The 19,385-nt window shown below is 38.4% G+C and overlaps 1 protein-coding gene across 1 annotated transcript in view; it reads left to right on the top strand.

The window, feature by feature from the left end:
• Window positions 1-16,085, top strand: part of PXDNL (peroxidasin like) — a 353,529-nt gene extending 337,444 nt beyond the window's left edge. Inside the window, exons 22-23 of the mRNA XM_047842831.1 lie at window positions 12,061-12,174; window positions 12,945-16,085. Of these exons, the coding sequence (XP_047698787.1) occupies window positions 12,061-12,174; window positions 12,945-13,067 (237 nt within the window). The 3' untranslated portion in view covers window positions 13,068-16,085. The remainder of the gene's footprint in view (window positions 1-12,060; window positions 12,175-12,944) is intronic.
• Window positions 16,086-19,385: the final 3,300 nt, after the last annotated feature.

Here is a 19,385-nt window from a genome sequence, read left to right as displayed (position 1 = left end):
AAAGAAACAACTGTGACGTAATACCAGCATTGGGAAATCAATGCAGATCGTGTAAAGGAGATTGGACAAGGAGAAGAGTTGAGAGTGGAACACAGATAAATGGAACCCATTTCCTGGGTGGCTCTCAGGAGCATCTACAGCTACACCTAGGACCAGAGCAGTAGGCACTCAGAGCTGGACAGGAAGAAGACAGGAGTGCTGAGGGCAAGCCGTATTTTCAGATAGGAGAAGCCCTTAGGATTTGCTACGAATCTGTCATTACTGTACAAAGACCTGAGTTTCAGCGTTGAAATGGTGAAAGTGAGCCTCTTAGCTAAAGACAGACATTTCTGACGATGCAGCGTGTGCAACTTTGTGGCTTTTCTGTTGCCCGTCAACATGGATGCAATATATCCTGTAAATAAATAAAAAACAAAACTCAAACCCTTTGATGTATGAAAAATGAGCATCCAGATACAGTCATGTGTATTTTTCTTGGTCAAATTGAAGACAATGAAGAAGTAGATTAAACAGGATATGGAAACAGTAGTCCATAGTGGTACTCATCACACAGGAGATTATTGTTGTTCTTGAGACCTGTCCCTTGTCTATGATAAAAGATTCCAACCTTCATTATTAGCGAAGGGTTTCGACCTTTACTTTCTAACCCTAGGTGCATTATGTCTACGGGGCTGTGAGATAGTGTCAGTCTTGACAGTTTCCGTTGTTTGTCGTTTACATTTATTAGGTGACTTTGGAATGTCTAGAAAAGATACGCATTGATGTTGATCCCTTGACCATGATAGAATCAAAGTAATGAAAGTGGTCTGCAAATTCCATGGTATTCTAGCTGCATTGTAATCGGTGGATTATAGCGGATTATATTTGCCCTTTAAATATGATTCTGATCATTGCAGAGATAATTAGAGCCAAAGCTACACTCAGAACATTTAATTATTTCAGTTTTTGATAGCGCCTGATTTACTTGGCTGTGGAGGGTGTCTGGTCGGGGAGGTGGTTGTATATAATAAATAATGAGATGATATTTAAAAAAGTATACCTTTAATTAAAAGTAAACTCTGAGCGAGGTTTTCAAATTGGTGTCACAGTAAGTACTTTATAAAGAATAGTTGAAACTTGGGGACAAAATCTCAGACCCCTGGTATCATGTTGAATGAATATAGAGTATAATAAGACATATATCAGACTCAAGCCATCAGATTTTTAAAAGGAAATCCAAGCCATCCAAATCAAGTCTTAAACCACTTATTTCAAGTTCTATTCAAGTTAAATAAGGTAGACAAGGTTGCATTTAATATTTAAAATTAATAAGATAAGCATATACTATATTTTGGTATAAATGTCAAGACGTAATAAAATTGAACCGTGGTCTTCATATGGTAGATGCTTTTTCCACAACACTTTGGTATAATGGATATATTTTATCCTTTTCTAGGACCCTATCACATAGGTATTTATTATTTTATGGTTGAGGTTTATGTTGTTTATACCTCTGTCGTTGTGACATCATCAGCCAGAGCTAGAATTTACTTGAAACATTACAGGCTAGGAATTTAGCTTGCAGATATAGCTTTTGCTTGTAGAAAAGAAAATGTCCTGTATATTTTGATGCAATTTCCAGGGCCACAAGGTGAGAAAAAATGGAGTCTACCTGTTTTACTATATGGAACTCAATTTTCACAGAATTATATAATCATGACAGGCAACTTATTTTTCTGTCACTTTTCAGAAATTGTATCGTACACGGTCAGACCTCAGACCTTATGACACAACTCAAAAAGTGCCTAATTTTGAGTATTGACGAATAGCACAGGGGAGATGCACCGGTCTCAGTGAACTATTTGCATGTGTTTACTTAAAATCATTTGGAATAGCACATCAGTTTTATGACATTTTAGAGGGAATTTTATTTTCTGATAGTTTCTGATAGTTTGTTATTTCTTGTTATGGTTTTTTTCAATAGAAAGATGAAATTCTGAAATTAAATGTAAACTGTAAGCTTATTTTATTACCCAAGGGGTTGTATTGTATAAGTCAGGTCTCAGGGAAAATAACAGAAACTCCTCTGGTTGTTCCAAGAAATATCGGATTTTCATACAAGAAGTCAGAGGTTTTCACAACTGTTTGGAAAAGTGAGAGGAACAGAAGTCATAGAATCAGGTGCGGGAAGCTATTTGGTCCACAGGAGTTTACCTGGAAGCCACGGTGAATCGCAGCAATTTTGCATAAGCCTCGAGGTCAGCCTGTGTACCTGTTAACAACCGTGCTTGAGAATAATACTGCTCTCCTTCCCAATCCTACCTGAGCGCCTCTCATGGGTAGGACTAACCCAGAACCAGACACGGAAAGAGATTGGGGTATGGTTGTCTAGATTTCTCCTGAGATCTGTGGAAAGGTGCAGTTGATGATAAGTTAATGATAGGTAATCCATGGCCCATATTTAGGCAAGATCGTATATTTCGCTCTAACTTGGTAATTGGTTGGGTGGTGGGAAGGACGGAATGTGAAGCTAGAAAGACACCTTATGGTCACAAAGACAAAATTCTTGGTCTGAATTCAAATTCGTTTAAACAAACAGTCCAACGGGTATGAAGAGAGATATACAGAGCAATAGATTGACCATTGCAATTTATTAAGCCAAAGTGAGTCTTTTCATGGGTTCAATGGAATAATAATAATTTAGCCTGGAGAAGAAAAGCATAAATTATAACTGTTCCAGAAAGCCCAGATCCATCACTTTATTGAACAAGTGTATGAGGATGAGTGAAAGAAAGGAATCAAAGATATTCCAGAGGCTTCTATTGAATTAAGGGACAGGTAATGTTACCAATGTAACATTAACTAATGTAACAAACCATGGAAAGTGAAACAATGAAAGCTAAAGGAAGTTGTGACATACATAAGGAACAGAAAGATGTCAAGTATGGCTGGAGAGTAGGTAATCAAGAATAAGAAAAATGACATGAGGTGAGTCTGATGTTAAAAGTACTTCTGGTAAGATCCCCCATGGAAGTAAGGAACATGTAATTGGACACGGAAGGATAGATGATCCTTGTTACAAGTGGCAAAGAACTTAGGTAATTTATGTCTACTGTTTTGTGGAACTCTAACCTGTGAGCGATGACCTTGGATGTCTAGCTGAGGAGATTTCTAAGCAAAGTATTGAAGGAATGTTCTGACTTAACCTTCCTGCTTATAGTAAAATGCAAAAGGAGAAAGAGAAATTGCAAAAGGAAATGTTAAGCAAAAAGCAACTAGAACTTGAAGATTTAGAAAATTCTCAGCTTCTCCTAGGTACCTATCTGTGAGAAATGAAAACATAGATCCACATGTAAACTTGTATATGAGTATTCAGAGTAGTGTTATTCCAAAAGTGAAGATAACCCAAATATTTATCAACTGATCAAACAGAATGTGGTGCGATGCGATGGAATATTTACTTGGCTGTAGAAAGGACTCGAGTACTGATACATGCGACAACACTGAGGAGCCTTTAAAAACATTACACGGGGCGCCTGGGTGGCTCCGTCGGTTAAGCGTCTGACTTCGGCTCAGGTCATGATCTCACAGTCCGTGAGTTCGAGCCCCGCGTCGGGCTCTGGGCTGATGGCTCGGAGCCTGGAGCCTGCTTCAGATTCTGTGTCTCCCTCTCTCTCTGACCCTCCCCCGTTCATGCTCTATCTCTCTCTGTGTCAAAAATAAATAAAACATGAAAAAAAAATAAAAAAATAAAAAAATTATGCTAAGTAAAACAGACCTGTCAGCAAATGTCACATACCACACGATACACAAGCTGTCCAAAGCTGTAAGGCTTGTAAACAAATCTATAGATTTGTAAACAGAACAAATCTATACAGATAGGAAGTAAAGCTAGTGGGAGTGGAGAGGGAAATGGAGGTTGAATGCTGATGCATACAATGTTTCGTTTTGGTGTAATGCAGTGTTTTAAAATTCGATCGTGCTGATGATTGCACAGTTTTGTGAATATACTAAAAAACACCGAAGGAGAGAGGTTTTCTAAATTCCTTGGGGTTTTCAACACAGACGATCCTGTCATCTGTGAATAAAGGCAATTTTGTATCTTTCTTTCCATCTATATACCATTTATTTATTTTTTCCCTTTATATATATATATATATATATATATATATATATATATATATATTTTTTTTTTTTTTTTTTTTTTTAACCTTTATTCGTTTTTGAGAGACAGAGAGACAGAGCATGAGTGGAGGGGGGACAGAGAGAGGAGACACAATCCGAAGGAGGCTCCAGGCTCTGAGCTGTCAGCACAGAGCCCGACGCGGGGCTCAAACCCACCAACAGTGAGATCATGACCTGAGCTGAAGTTGGACGTTCAACCGACTGAGCCACCCAGGCGCCCCTATTTATTTTTTTGTTATTTCATTATGACTAATGCTGTAAGATAGTAAATGTAAGATAAAGAAATATAAGATGATTTACTAGGACTTCTGGTAAAAGTTTGACTAGGACTGGTGAGAAATGAGTTCCCCGTCTTAGGTGACCAGCACCCTGAATCTCATCATCGAATATGATGATTTTTGTAGCTTTCTAAAATCAACTTGTGAGAATTCCTCATTGTTACGAGTTACTGAGAGTTTTCATCATGAGTAAGTGTTGGATTTTGTCAAGTCTTCTTTTGTTACTGGTATCATAAACATAATGATTTTTTTTTTTTAGTCTGTTGATATCATAGATTCCACTAACTGGTTTTGGATGTTAAAAGCCTTGTCTCCCAGGAATGAATCACACGTGATTATGATATGTAAGTGTTGTTATACGTTGTTAGATTAAATCTGCTGTGTTGCAAATTTAACCACCCCTGTGCATGCGAGGTACTGGTTGGTAGCTTTCTGTTCTCCTAGTTCTTAATCTGGCTTTGGCTTTAAGTATTCTATTGGCTTCTATGTTCTGGAAGGGGTTGCGAAGTATTGCTCATATTTATTTCTCCTTTCCGTGTAAGTCACCAGGGATTCCATCTCGGCCTGGCGCTTTCTTTGTTGGGAGGTTTTTAAATTACTGATTTAATTTTTTAATAGACACAGGCTGTTCAGGACATCTTTTTCTTGTGTGAGTTTCGACACTTTGTGTCTTTGAAGGAGCTGATCTATGCCATCTGTTCCTTGAAATGTACGACTAAAAGCCCTAAACATCACATTTAAATCAACAAAGGAAGACTCAGAATGGTCGAGAAAAGAAAGTTTTCTGGCTAGTGACCGTGGGCCCCAAGGACAACGTAATGTTTCCCGGGTTTCAGTGTTTTTGTTTTTTCCTCACGTAACCCAGTTTGGAGCTGAATAGTCTGGCACCTTCGAAACGACAATAGGTAGAAGGAAAGAAAGACCCAACGAAACCTCACTCTCTCTAGGCAAAAGACCAGGAAATGGGCGGCCTAGTGTTAGAGAAAACTCGCAGGCTATAACCACCCTACCCCAGCTAAACAAAACAGACAGAACTGTGAGTCCACCCACCGTCAGCAGTGCTCCTCGGTGAGGAGCCCAGACTCCCACCCACTCCAGCTGTATTGAGGCATCCTGACTCCCCCGGTGAGGCTACTGTCCTAGGAGGCCAAGCAGAAAACAGGGACTTGCATCCCTTGTAGATGGCTACCATCAAAACCAGTGGAGACCGTGGGCACTTCTGCTCTTACCCGGTAGCGGTGAGGCACCCCTCTCCTTCCCCACTGGGGTGGTGTCGGAGGAGGCCTCTTGGACAGTCAGGACCTTCCACTGCTTCCCAGTGGTAATGAGATCACCGTTTCCTTTCCCCACCCGGTGGTGTGAGTGGAGGCTGGGTGAGGAACAGTCAAAAAGCATACCTACCTTTCCCAGCTAGTGAGGTATAAGTGGAGGCCCAACGGAGAGCCAAGGCTCTCAACTCCATATAGTATTGACGAAGAGTACTCCCTTGGGCATCAGCAGAAACCAAGTGGGGAACGTAGACTTCTACTCACACACGGCGGCAACGGTGTGGTGCCCTCCTTCTCCTGCTAGAGCAGTTTCAGAGGAAAACACCTGCAGCAGAAGGTCTAAATAACAGCCAGAGTTCTCGTACCATAACACTCAAGATGTCCATATTCAATAGAAAGTTATTCATCGTGCCAAGAACCAGGAAGATCTCAAATGGAATGAGAAAAAAAAAAAGACCATGGAATCCAACGCTCAAGTGACAGAGATACTACAATGATATGAGAGGGATTTTAAAGCAGCCACCAGGAATTCAAGGAAAAGAACACAGGGAAGTGAAAAACAGAAACCATAAGTAGAAAACAAAACAAATGCTAAATTGGTATATTTAAGCCCTAACAGAGCAATACTTTTATTAGATGTAAATATTCTAAATATCCCGATTGAAAGACAGATGTTAACAAACTATTTAAAAAGCATAACGTGGGGTGCCTGGGTGGCTCAGTCGGTTAAGCGGCCGACTTCAGCTCAGGTCATGATCTCACGGTCTGTGAGTTCGAGCCCCACGTCAGGCTCTGCGCTGACAGCTCAGAGCCTGGAGCCTGTTTCCGATTCTGTGTCTCCCTCTCTCTCTGACCCTCCCCCATTCATGCTCTGTCTCTCTCTGTCCCCAAAATAAATAAACGTTAAAAAAATTAAAAAAAAATAAAAATAAATAAAAAGCATAACCTAACTCTAAGCTGTCTACAAGAAACTAACTTCCAAGGTAACAATAGAGGAAGATTGAATGTAAAATGGTGGAAAATATATATTATGCAAACATGAATCAAAATAAAGCAGGAGTAGCTAAGTTAATTTTGGAAAAAACAGATCTCAGAGGAAAGATTACCAAGGACAGAAAGGGATATTCTATAATGATAAAAGAACCAACCGCAAAGAAGACAAGTCTTAAGCATACATGCACTAGTTAAGAGAACTGGAAAATATTTGAAATATATGGAGCAAAAACTAATAAAACTGAAAAGAGAAATAGACAAATATGCTTAGTTCAAAACTTTAACACTCCTTTCTCAATGATACAGAGAACATCTAAAAGGAAAAGTCAGTAAGTTTCAGAAGAATGCAAAAATGTCTTCAAACAGTAGGATCATTTGTATAGCATACTCGCTCTAACCTAACAGAACACTCCCTCTTTTCAAGTGCCTGTCTCCAGGACCAAAACAGACTTTATTCTGGATTATAATAGAAACATTAATACATTTTAAAGAATTCAGGTCATAGAGAGCTTGCCTTCTGAACACAGCACAGTAAAACTAGAAATAAGAGAAAAGCAACAGGACAGTGACCAAATATTTGGAAAGGAAGCAACACACTTTTGAAGAGTCCATGAATCAAAGAGGAAGTGTCAAGGGGAAATAAAAAAATACAACGAACTGAATGAGAATGGAGCATAAATTAACATAAAGTAGCACAGAGAGGGAAATTTGTAGCCCCAAATACAGACAATAGAAAAGAGGAAGTATCTCTCAAATCAATGTAAATTTTTATCTCAAGAACCTAGAAAAGTAACAACTAAATAAATTCAGTGCAAAAAGAAGGAAAAATCTTCACACCTAAATTTGAAAACTTAGATCAAGTGGACTAATTCCTTGAAAAACACAAACTACCACAATTTACCCAATATGAAATAGATTATTTGAATAGCTTTATAGCTGCCAAAGAAATTGAATTATTAATTTAAAAAAATCTCTTCCCCAAATTCTTATGTGCAGATGGCTTCACTGGAGAAGTCTACCAATTTTTAAAGAAAAATTAACAGTAATTTTCCAGTAATAGCAGAAGAAGGAAAACTTTTCATTTTTTGAAAATAGTATTACTCTGATACCAAAAACTAGACAAAAGCAATATAAAGACAGAAACCACAGACCAATATCCCTCAGGAATATTGATGCAACAACTTTTAATAAAATATTGGCAAATAAAATATAGCGATACATGAAAAGAATTATACAACATAATTAAGTGGAGTTTATTTGAGGAATACAAGACTGGCTTAATGCTTAAAATCAATCAGTGTAACCCACTGTAATGTAGTAGGCTAAATGGTGAATGATTGAATGCTTTCCTTCTAGAATTGCCAACACATAAGGATGCCCGTTGTCACCATTCTTATTAATCACAGTGATGGGAATCCTTGCCAGTGTAATAAGGCAAGAAAAGGAAAAGGTCTACCGATTGGAAAGAAAGAAAGAAAACTATTTTAAGATGATTTTCTAAGAGGTCTTAGAAGATTTCAAGAAATCTACCAAACTATTCCAAGAATTAATAAGTAAGTCCACCAACGTCGCAGGATAGAATATACGCAAGATAAACATACAAAAATAAATTGTATTTCGGTACACTAGCAATAAGCACATGGGAAAATAGGCAAAAGAAAGTTATGGTCCAGCATGTTTTTTGACTTCCCACCAAACAGCCTCTTATTCTCAAGACTTTATAATTAAGTCCAGAACAAAATTTCATCGTGCGTTATATCTCTTATATTTATGGTACATAGTTCTCAGACTATTTCCCTTAAATAGTTTCTTTGTCATTTGAAAATACTTTATTCCCCTGAGCTCCAGGAATTTACAATGGACGTGTTGCTGTCATTTGTCTATTTTGCTTTTCTATACTTTTCTCCTGGAGGATAGAAATTGTCACCTAAATATCTTTTTCATACCTTAGAATTGCCTCTCCTTTTTTTTTTTTGTTTGTTTTGGACTTATTCTACATTACTAATGTTTTCATGTTCTCAGTATTTTTAGAAATAAAAGTATTGTTGTTTTTGTTTTTTGTCTTAGTCTTCTAGACCATAATCACTAACATCTCTAGAGATTTTTATGATTTTCGTTCACCCATGATCCTGCTCAGGCAAAGACTAATTCAGTCCACATCTGGTCATTGTAAAACCCTATCATTCCTGCCTCCATCATAATTTTTAATTTATCCTACAATCGTCTCCATTCTCACTGCTTACATGAAGACGTAGATTTAGCCTTTTAGTTCATCAGTGTTTAGCTGGCATATACTGCATACTTAATAATCCTATTGGGTAATGAATAAATTAACGAACAATGGATGTCACTTCCCAAGCGTAGCCACTATAATAATACATTACCCCCAAAGGCCCATCCTGCTGTCCTACTTCAACCCAAATGTGGTCAAATATTTTACATGATCAATTTTATTTATTATGTATTTATTTATGTATTTATTTATTTATTTATTTATTATTTTTACATCAAGACTTTTTGTTTCCTTCATGAATGCCAAGTTCATGAGTATTCTTGGCTCTTTAAAATGTAGTCCTAACCCATTTTTAAATCTAATTTCCAAATAACTTTTTTCACGTTTTATGTTTTTCTTTCCCCCAAGGTTAAAATCTCACTGTTCACCCTCCCCTCTTATTAACTTCATTCACATTATTTTCCCTCTAGCTGAAATGTACTGTCCCCTTGCCCACATGCTCATGTACATAAATACTCCTATAGCCAAATGCCATCTTTATTCAAGGCCTAGCACAAGTACCATTTAAATTGTAAATTCTTCCCTGACTACTCCCTTTTCTACTCCATTTCCCTGGAAATAATTGTTTTTCCTTGAAATCCCATGCCATTGTGTGTATGCTCTTATGACACACAACATATGGGCTTGTAGCATACTTATTTTTGCATAAATCCTCTCTCCCTTACTATACTGCAGACTCCTTAAGAAGAGAAACCCAGGAATATTTATCATTGTAGCCTTCCCTAGGACTAGCTGACATATAGCAGGTGCTCAATAACCATTTAAAAATAAATCATTGCTTTTACGTCTTCAGGACATCTAATTTGGTCTCTTGTTTGTATCCAAATTTTTCTGGGGCACAGCAGTTTCTGGCACATATAAAGAACAATGGTCAAGTCTTTGAAATTGTTTTATAATTTCCCACCAAATAGCAGAGTTCAGAGAATCTGAAAGGAACGTTCACTAGGGAGAAAAACATAATGATTCTTAGATACACACTAGAAAGGTCTTTTGAGAATATAGGATCTAGTGCTAATGATGCTCATATGAGTTTGCTAGCACAGAAGTCACAAACACCACAGGCTAGGTGGCTTTACGACAGAAATTTATTTCACAGAGTTCTGGAGGCTGGAAGTCCCGGATTAAGGTGCTGACAGAATTGGTTTCTCTTGAGGTCTCTCTCCTTGGTTTTCCTCTTCACACGAACTTGTCACTGGGTGTCTGGACCCTAATCTACACTTCTCAGAAGGACACCAGTCACTGGGTGAGGCCCCATCTCCATGACCACATTTTATTTTATTTTTTTCAACGTTTATTTATTTTTGGGACAGAGAGAGACAGAGCATGAACGGGGAAGGGGCAGAGAGAGAGGGAGACACAGAATCGGAAACAGGCTCCAGGCTCTGAGCCATCAGCCCAGAGCCCGACGTGGGGCTCGAACTCACAGACCGCGAGATCGTGACCTGGCTGAAGTCGGACGCTTAACCGACTGCGCCACCCAGGCGCCCCTCCATGACCACATTTTAAGTTAATTACTTAAAAAATTTTTTTAAGTTTATTTATTTATTTTTAGAGAGAGAGAGAGAGCGTGAGCGAGCCATGAGCTGGGGAGGGGCTGAGAGAGAAGGAGAATGAGTCCCAAGCAGGCTCCACACCATCAGCACGGAGCCCGACATGGGGCTCAAACCTACAAACCGTGAGATCATCACCTGAGTTAAAACCAAGAGGTGGGTGCTTAACCAACTGAGCCACCCAGGTGCCCCATTAAGTTAATTACTTCCTTAAGGACTTTGTCTCCAAATACAGTCACATTCTGAGGTATTGGGGGTTAGAGCTCCAACATACGACTTTCGGGGGACACTGTTCAGCCCATAGCAGTGCAGCTGCAACTTTCCTAAGTCATTCAGTGCTCTTGGACTTAGCCTCTTCTTTTGTAAAACGATATTATTTTCATCCTTTCTAAAATTCCTCTTAATTAAGCATCTTTAATTTCTCTGTGGACCATTACTCTTTCATAATGCGTTCTCTAGAATGTATCGTGGCCAACGTCACCATCATTTAGGGGCCTTGTGAAACCTGGCACTTCGCAGTCTTGCATTTTTCTCTCTTCCCTCCCCCCAGGCCCACCAGCGAGCTCCACCTGCCGGGTGGCGTTTCCCACTCTCACTTCTCCCTTTCCCAGCTGAGCCCATGTGGATCTCCTCTGCCCTCACTGGTCTGCCTTCATAATGCCCTTACAGTGATCACTGTGATTCTTCCCCCATTGTCTAGAGACTGTAGTATCTAAATTAATTCATCAGACTCTTAAGGTCCTGATTTTTTGGCTGCCTTGACTCCCTCAACACTCCCCCTGTGCCTTTTACCCTTCCACAGCAATTTATATTCCCGAGATATGACCTGTTTGTGGTCCCCATGCTTTGGTCAGACGTTTTCCCTTTTGTCTGAAACGCCTCTTCCCTGCTCGTTCTGAATGATTTTGTCACATGTCCACTGACAGCTCAAATGCTTTTCCCCACGTGACGCCTCCCTTATTCCCTGAGGGAGAACCGAGAGAGGATTGCCATCTGCTTTCCCTCTGATGTACATACCCTCATTATCTAACTGTGACTTATTGACCCGCCGTTCTACCAAATCTTAAGCGCCTGGACACCCTGGATTGTTTTATCTTTGAAATCTAATAAACATTTGTTCAAGGAATGATGTTTATGATCACCTGAGTACAAGAAAATAAACTCTTGACTTGTTGAATTAAGATGAATGACTACCGAGAAGATTTCTCTCAGCTATCTAATTTCACTCATTTGATTCTAATCCTATTCTTTTGTAACTTACCCGTGTCAGATATCAGATCCGTCTTCAATATTTTGCCACATCTAGGGAATTATTAGCTTCGACCCTGGATGACTGAGATTCAGTAAGTTTGGGGTAAAAAAAAAAAGTTAAGAAAAATTATGTTGGCTTTGAAGTTTCTTTCGCCCTCTAGGTGTGCGCTCACACGATAGAGCATTTCATCACACCGTGTTAGTTATCTGCTTTGTTGCCACTGTTTCAATTCCCACTTCCTTTCCTTCGCCTCCTCTGTCAGATAAACAAGCTGGAGGCACGCCTCAGGCAGGCCGGATGCACGGATGATGAAGGGATTCAGAGGAGAGACCAGGAACACTGGATGAAAGACGACTGCATTCGCTGTACGTGTAAGGTACGCGTTGCCAGAAGTTTCTCCATCTTCCTCCTCCTGTTTTACTCCTGCTAGCCTGCCACTTGAGACGTAGCTGTAGAATTCAAGAGAGGAACTACAGTCTCTCTCGTGAGTAGATTTGAGGCCTATTTTCAAGGTCAAGCTACTGATGTGAGTTCTCGAGGTTTCTGGTTATCGATGTAAATACGGCCGCTCCCTAAGGAGCACTTGTTGGACACCATGTGGGCTTTTCACATTTTCACTGATGATTGAGGGAGCTGATGCTCCGGGTGTTTAGTGGGCTTTTCCCAAGGTCACACGAGTAGACAGAGGCAGAAATGGGGCTTGAGTTCATCTCCTTGTTCTCCAGTCAGGCTCGCGATGGTGGTGTTGCCTGAAAGCACTTGGTTAAGTGTTAAAACATGTCTCCTGGGATCCACCAGAAGGGAGCAGCTCAGTGTCTCTCGAGTTGAGTTTTTGAACAGAGCTGATGCCGATCGCTGCGGCCTCTCCTCACAATGAAAACCCACGAGCTTCCTCGTGTAGGTCACACCCCGTGCCCTACGGTTTGGGAGGTAGCATTTTATAAGCCAGAACTTCCAGCCTCGCCTTTCATGCTGCACGTTTAGAAATAAGGCATCAGGTAGGGTTACGTGTAAAAATGAGCTCATACCGTGGGTAAGTTTTCGTGACATTGAGAGAGCCAATCAGAGTGCGTATCAGCAGAAACTTTTAAAAAGGTCACGCCACTGTCAGAAACATGGACATAAGCTTTGAATGTTGCCTTTCAGAGTGGCCAGGTCACCTGCGTGGTGGAGACTTGTCCCCTGGCTGCGTGCCCCCGTCTGGAGTCGGTGAAAGGAACCTGCTGTCCGGTTTGCGGAGACCCGGCCGATTCCCCGGAGAAACGCTAACCAGTGTCATCGCTCTCGAGCCCTGAGTGGGGGAATTTCTCAGGAAAAGACAGGCACGTCGGACTTCAGTACTTTTCACCCGGAGTCACACTCCAGGCGCAGAAGTCACTGACAAAGTAGTTCATTTAACTCTCCGACACACGGGAGATCTTTTGTCTTTCCATCTTCTAATGTACCGTGAAGTAATGCAAAAATTCAAGTCTATAAAGTACATAGGAATTATTTTATTGTAAGAAGGATTTCGTATTGAAAGCCACCAGTTTTATTTGCCGTACATGGAAATGAAAAGAATATCATGCGGCATTGTTTTTTTTTGTTTGTTTGTTTGTTTGTTTTTAGATCTGAGGATTGTGGAAAAGCTCTCATGTCAAAATTCAGAGAGATTTTATGATCTCCAGGAATTTTGAGAGAATACGTTTTGCACTCAGAGAAAACATCTGGAAAGATTTTTGGCACAATGCGTGATGCTGCTTTCCTATCGCACTCTGTCTTTTGCGTCTAGAACCTAGATAATGGCCAGATTTTGCTGGAAATGCACTTCCCTTAACCGTCACTAGGCTCTAACTTGTAGAACATTAGGGGGAAGTCAGGGAAAGTATAATTTGGGGGAGCTTGCCATGTTTTACATTTGGCTGGGAAATACAAACACTGTGAAGGGAACGAGCCTTCAAAGGAGCATGGCACAATACCTGCCTTTCCCTTGTGCCATTCTGATCACGTGTGAGGTGTCGAAATTGAAATTCTCCAAGTCTGAGCAACTTGGGAACAACTCAAATCTGAATTTACTGTCAGAAAAATGGGAAATGTCTGCAGCTTAAACAAAAGGTCGTGCTATGAGGTTTCTTCTAATTTTGGCACTCTGTATAGCATCTCAAATACGAGCCAATATAAAAAATAAAAATTAAAAAATACAGCCCAATAGAGAACAGGTTTAGCTATACTCAGAATTGGATATTTAGTAAGTTAGGTGAGTTTCTTATAATCAATGCTTTTAAAATATTGTGCACCCACATGTAGGGGTTGGTTATGGTTGTTGGTAGATTTCTTTAAGAAATTCTTTGTTCTAGAACCTTCGAGGAGAGACTTCATGTAGTGTCCTGCCCAGGGAGGCTCTTAGGGTGATAACTCTGAGTGAAGAAAGATGTTTTTGGAGTTTGATGATGCACATCATTATTTTAAAAATGTGCTGGTGATCCCCTCCCAAGATCCCAAATAACTTCTACGAAAAAGTTTACGGGCAAAACGTAGTATGTCCTAAAGGTTTGACATTTGATGCCTTTTGAAATCCAAAATAATTTCTACTTAACGTTTCAAAAGGCAAAACGTAGTGGGTCCCAAAAGCTTGACATTTGGTGGCCTTTCCAAACCCAACAAAGTGAAATGAAGCCAAACCTCATGGAAGTGGAATTTGTTCCTCTGAAACAACCACAGCAAGCGTGTTGCAAATGACAGTAACACAGCTAAGAGTTGAGGCTTCTCGTCATGTTCATTTGTCATTGTATCCTTTTCTTCAAGTTGAAGCAAGACCTGCATGGTATCTCGTGTTCTTTTTTATACCCTGGCCACATGTTAACATGGATGCCACCTGGTCAATGTTTTGTTCATTAACCATAAGCAAATATCAAAATAACAGCATCAAATTATCATTTAAAATGGAACACGGGAATTTTAAAGCTTGTCCGTCAGTCGACAATTGGAAAATATTCAGGCCCCCTTACAGATATGGCTATCATGCAGATTACCTTTCTTCTTTCTTCATTTTACTGCATTTCATTTATTTCACTATGTTTTTTAAATGTTTCATTTTTAAAAGTTCATATTGCACACAATAAAAATTTCAAATATTTCCCAAGGATATATAAACCTTTGTATTCCACTCCTGCGGTCCAAATGCGAATGCTGTTTTCAGTTTTGTATGTGTGTGTGCGTGTGTCTTTGTGTGTGTGTATTCTTCTACATGTTTTCTAGGCCACACAAGTGTGATGACACAAGTGTTTCTTCCTTAGTGATTTTGTTTATTCCAAGGAACCATAAAACACTGAGAATCCAAGTGTATTCGTTAACAGTATTTGACATGTTATATTCTGCCATGAAATCTGCTGGAGGTAAAATGTAATGTTTCTTACGTGTGACACCTCTCTCATCTGGGAGGAAGGAGGGATCCACAAGGAGGTGTTTGCAAAGAAAATGAAAGCATTCTTGGGCTTCGTCTTTTCCTGATGTCCTCTGCTAAAGAAAAGCAGTTTTTTAGCCACGTTGTATGATTGCTTGAAAAGGTAGGAAAATTTCTCCTCTCTTTCAGGGGCTCTTTAATGTCTACTCTTTCTCTCTTCTGTGTATAAGTGGTCACCCTGCACATGGAGCTACACAACATGTAGTTGAAGGGGTGTAGACCGTTTTTATTTGAGATTGGCTTTTAAAAATAGAGCATTTACCCGACAAACAGTCTTTAACACTCACATACGGCAAATAACAATGTTTAAGAATGAGTCCTTGTGGTCAGATCATGTGGTCAGTATGTTAGGGAGGCAGAGGTAGGAAAATTTGTTGGGCATTTGGGTAAGCAGTTTTGCATTTTTTAGCTTAATTGTGAACCGATGTTAATATAGACTTAACTGTAATTGAACTGCAATTCCTTCAGACATGCCTTGCCCAATGTCATGTGTAATGCATTTTTATTTGAAAATAAAATATGGTTTATTAGTAAATTAAATCAAGTTCATGGATAGCTCACACGGAAATCTTATCTTCCATTTTAGGAAAGAGGCACTTTATTAAAAGCCGTATTTGGTTGAGCGTCCTCAACATTTATTGGCATGATAGAGTTTGTAAAAAGCAACGTAAAACCGATTTGTTCCTCGTGGGTATACAAAACGAGGGATGGTGTACTAAACATATGTAGTGCTAACATTTCTATCGTAAATATAACTCTGTATGCTATGTTTTTAGCCCTTGTATTAGATAATTTGCAGACTTTTGTTTCAAGCATCAGAAATGAATCCGTTTAAATTTGCATCTCGAACATAAACTAGGGGTATAGAATATAGTATATTTCTCCAAATTATGAAAGTCATTTTGTGTTCTAAATATACTTTGTAAAACAAGTGAGGAGAATTTCTTTAAGCTTAATTATTAACAGAAATATGTTATATATATATTTAGATATTTATATTTAGATATATTTAGATAGATTTATATTTAGATATATTTAGATAGATATATTTAGATATATATTTAGATATATTATAGATATGTGTTATATATATATATATACATATATATATATAACACATATCTATCTATCTGGCATATATATATATGTGGTACTATTATATACATAATATTATGACATATATATATAATATAGACTATATGTAAATAAATGTTAAAATAGTATTCTCTTCTCTTATATCTTGCTACCAAATATTGGTGTATGTTTGGAATCTGTGTGTGTGACAGTAATCTAATGTGAAAAATTTTTACTTGTTTTTTATCTTTGGAAGGGGTATATACTATCTAATTATTTATTCATTATTTATCTAGCTACCCATCATCCATAATTTGGTCAATGGGCTGGAGAATACTCTTAATTTCATGTGTGTGAATATATCTTCAAAGAGTAGGAATAAAGGAAGATCATTTAAGGAAGGATCTCTGACTCAAAATTTAAAATATATTGTATGTTTCTATTTCTATGTATCACATTATTGAATAAAAATCAGTTGTTTACTTAAAATACATAAAATGTACATTAGTATAATGTATGAATATTATAAACACAAATTCATAGTGTCATTTTTTTTTAAGAACAAAACTGTCTTCTCTAAAAGGTGAAGAGATTCATTTAAATCATTCCAATTTTTTCCTCCTGTGGAATAATTACTTAGGAACCTTTTATTTAAAATTAAATTAAATTGAAAATTTTAAAATGTATTTATTTAAATTTAAGTCAGTTCACATGCAGTGTAGTATTGGCTTCAGGAGCAAAACCCACTGATTCATCACTTACCTACAACACCCAGTGTCCATCCCAACAAATACCTTCCCCGATGCCCATCACCCACCCACCTAGCCCATCTCCCCACCAGCAGTCCCCAGTCTGCTCTCTGTTTTCAAGAGGCTTTTATGGTTTGCTTTCCTCTCTGATTTTATCTTATTTTTCCTTCCCTTCCCCTGTGTTCATCTGTTTTCTTGCTTAAATTCCACATATGAGTGAAATCATATATTTGTCTTTCTCTGAGTGACTTATTTCACTTAGCATAATACACTCGAGTTCCAGCTACATTGTTACCAATGGCAAAATTTCGTTCTTTTTGATCACCCAGTAGTATTCCATTGTGTGTGTGTGTGTGTGTGTGTGTGTGTGTGTGTGTATGTCATGTATATATACCATATACATGTATATACCATATCTTCTTTATCCATTCATTAGTTGATGGACCTTTGGTCTCTTTCCATCGTTTGGCTGTTGTCGATGGCGCTGCTATAAACATTGGGGTGCATGTGCCCCTTCACCTTTGTATCCTTCAGATAAAAACCTAGTAGTGCAGTTGCTGGATTGTAGGGTAGCTCTATTTTTAACTTTTTGAGGAGCCTCCACACTGTTCTCCAGAGTGGCTGCACCAGTTTGCACTTCCACCAGCAGTGTAGAAGTGTTACCCTTTCTCTGCATCCTCGCCCACATCTGTTGTTGCCTGAGTTGTTCATTTTAGCCATTCGGACAGGCGTGAGGTGGTACTTGACTGTGGTTTTGATTTGTATTTCTCTGATGAGTGATGTGGAGCATCTTTTCATGTGTCTTTTAGTCATCTGGACGTCTTCTTTGGAAAAGTGTCTATTCATGTCTTCTGCCCGTTTCTTCACTGGATTATTTGTTTTTTGGGGGTTGAGTTTGAGAAGTTCTTTATAAATTTTGGATACTAACCTTTTATATGATATATTATTGACAAATATCTTCTTCCGTTCTGTTGGTTGCCTTTTAGTTTTGTGATTTAAGAATACTTTCAATGGGTCATTCACCAAGAGTACATCTACTTGAGCAACACAGGAGAAAGCATCTGGAATTGTCCAAAGAACGTAGACCTTGCTCTTATGTCCTCCAGGACCAGGAGGAGTTAGAATGAGAATTATAGTGAATTTTGAATTGGTATAGATTCCAATTATTCAAATTTTAAAATAAAATACCATGTCAAACTAAACAAGTTGAATAAAGTCTAAATAAACTGATATAAATTACCCATCTGAAGTGGTAACAATGTTTTGGGAGCATCAGGACTAAGTCTAGTTAGAAGAAAACTTGGTTTCTTGGAGCCTTAGAATCCTTTAAACAATTGAAAATATCAAACAATCTGTTTTCTGGGAAAGCATGTGGAAGAAAGAACATAATTTGCTGGCAGGGCATGGAACAATGTGATTGGTGTGGGAAACTCAGCCTAGAGTCAGTGACTAGGATGATGTTTGTCCACAAACAAACAAAAAACCCAAATCAAAACAAAAAAAAGAAAAACAATTTGTAAAGGAAAAGTATCCAACTGGATGTAACTATGAGAAGAAGTGTTCAGAGTCAGGCCTGGAATGCACACAGAGGTATGCGGATGATTCTGGAGAACATTCCAGTTTGGTCATGGTTAAAGACCATGTGAAGATGTGAAGTTTAAATTTACATAATCGTTGAGGTGTAGAAATCCCAAGCCGCCAAATTAATGACCTGTGCCAATAAAGACTACAAACTCAAAAATTTAAGTGTCATAACTGAAATAATAGAAACATATGATTTTCTTTTAGGAAAACATGATCAATTCAAAATAAGGTAAGAAAAGTAAAGATATCAAAACTTTGGTTACTGGAAAAAATGTAATGTAATACATTTAAATATATTTGAAATCTTATTAAATAAAAACATTTGCTCATCAGACAAAATCCAGAGTCTCAGATCGATTAAAAAAATCTACACAAACATATATACAAATACACAAATGCACACACACACGCAAACATGTACACAACAAAACTAAGACCTGATGTCACAAAAATGTTGAGCAAAAGGGATAAAGGGAGTTATCCCATATTTTAATGAGTTTTGAAAGAAGTGTGTTACAGGTTGGATTGTGTTTCCCCCAAACTTACGTGTTAAGTACCTTATATTATAAGTACCTTAAAATGTGATCTTATTCAGAGAGAAATCCTGTAGAGACAACTGAGTTAAAATGAGGTCATTAGGGTGGGTCCTAATCCAGTATGACTGGTTTCCTTATGAAGAGGGCAAATTTGGAGACAGATACACAGATGCACACAGGGAGTACGCTTTGGGAACATGAA

The sequence above is a fragment of the Prionailurus viverrinus genome, chromosome F2 (genome assembly GCF_022837055.1).
Source record: "Prionailurus viverrinus isolate Anna chromosome F2, UM_Priviv_1.0, whole genome shotgun sequence".
NCBI classification, from domain to species: Eukaryota; Metazoa; Chordata; class Mammalia; order Carnivora; family Felidae; genus Prionailurus; species Prionailurus viverrinus.
The sequence above is the reverse complement of the archived record's forward strand: the minus strand, read 5'-3'. Positions and strand labels throughout refer to the sequence as shown.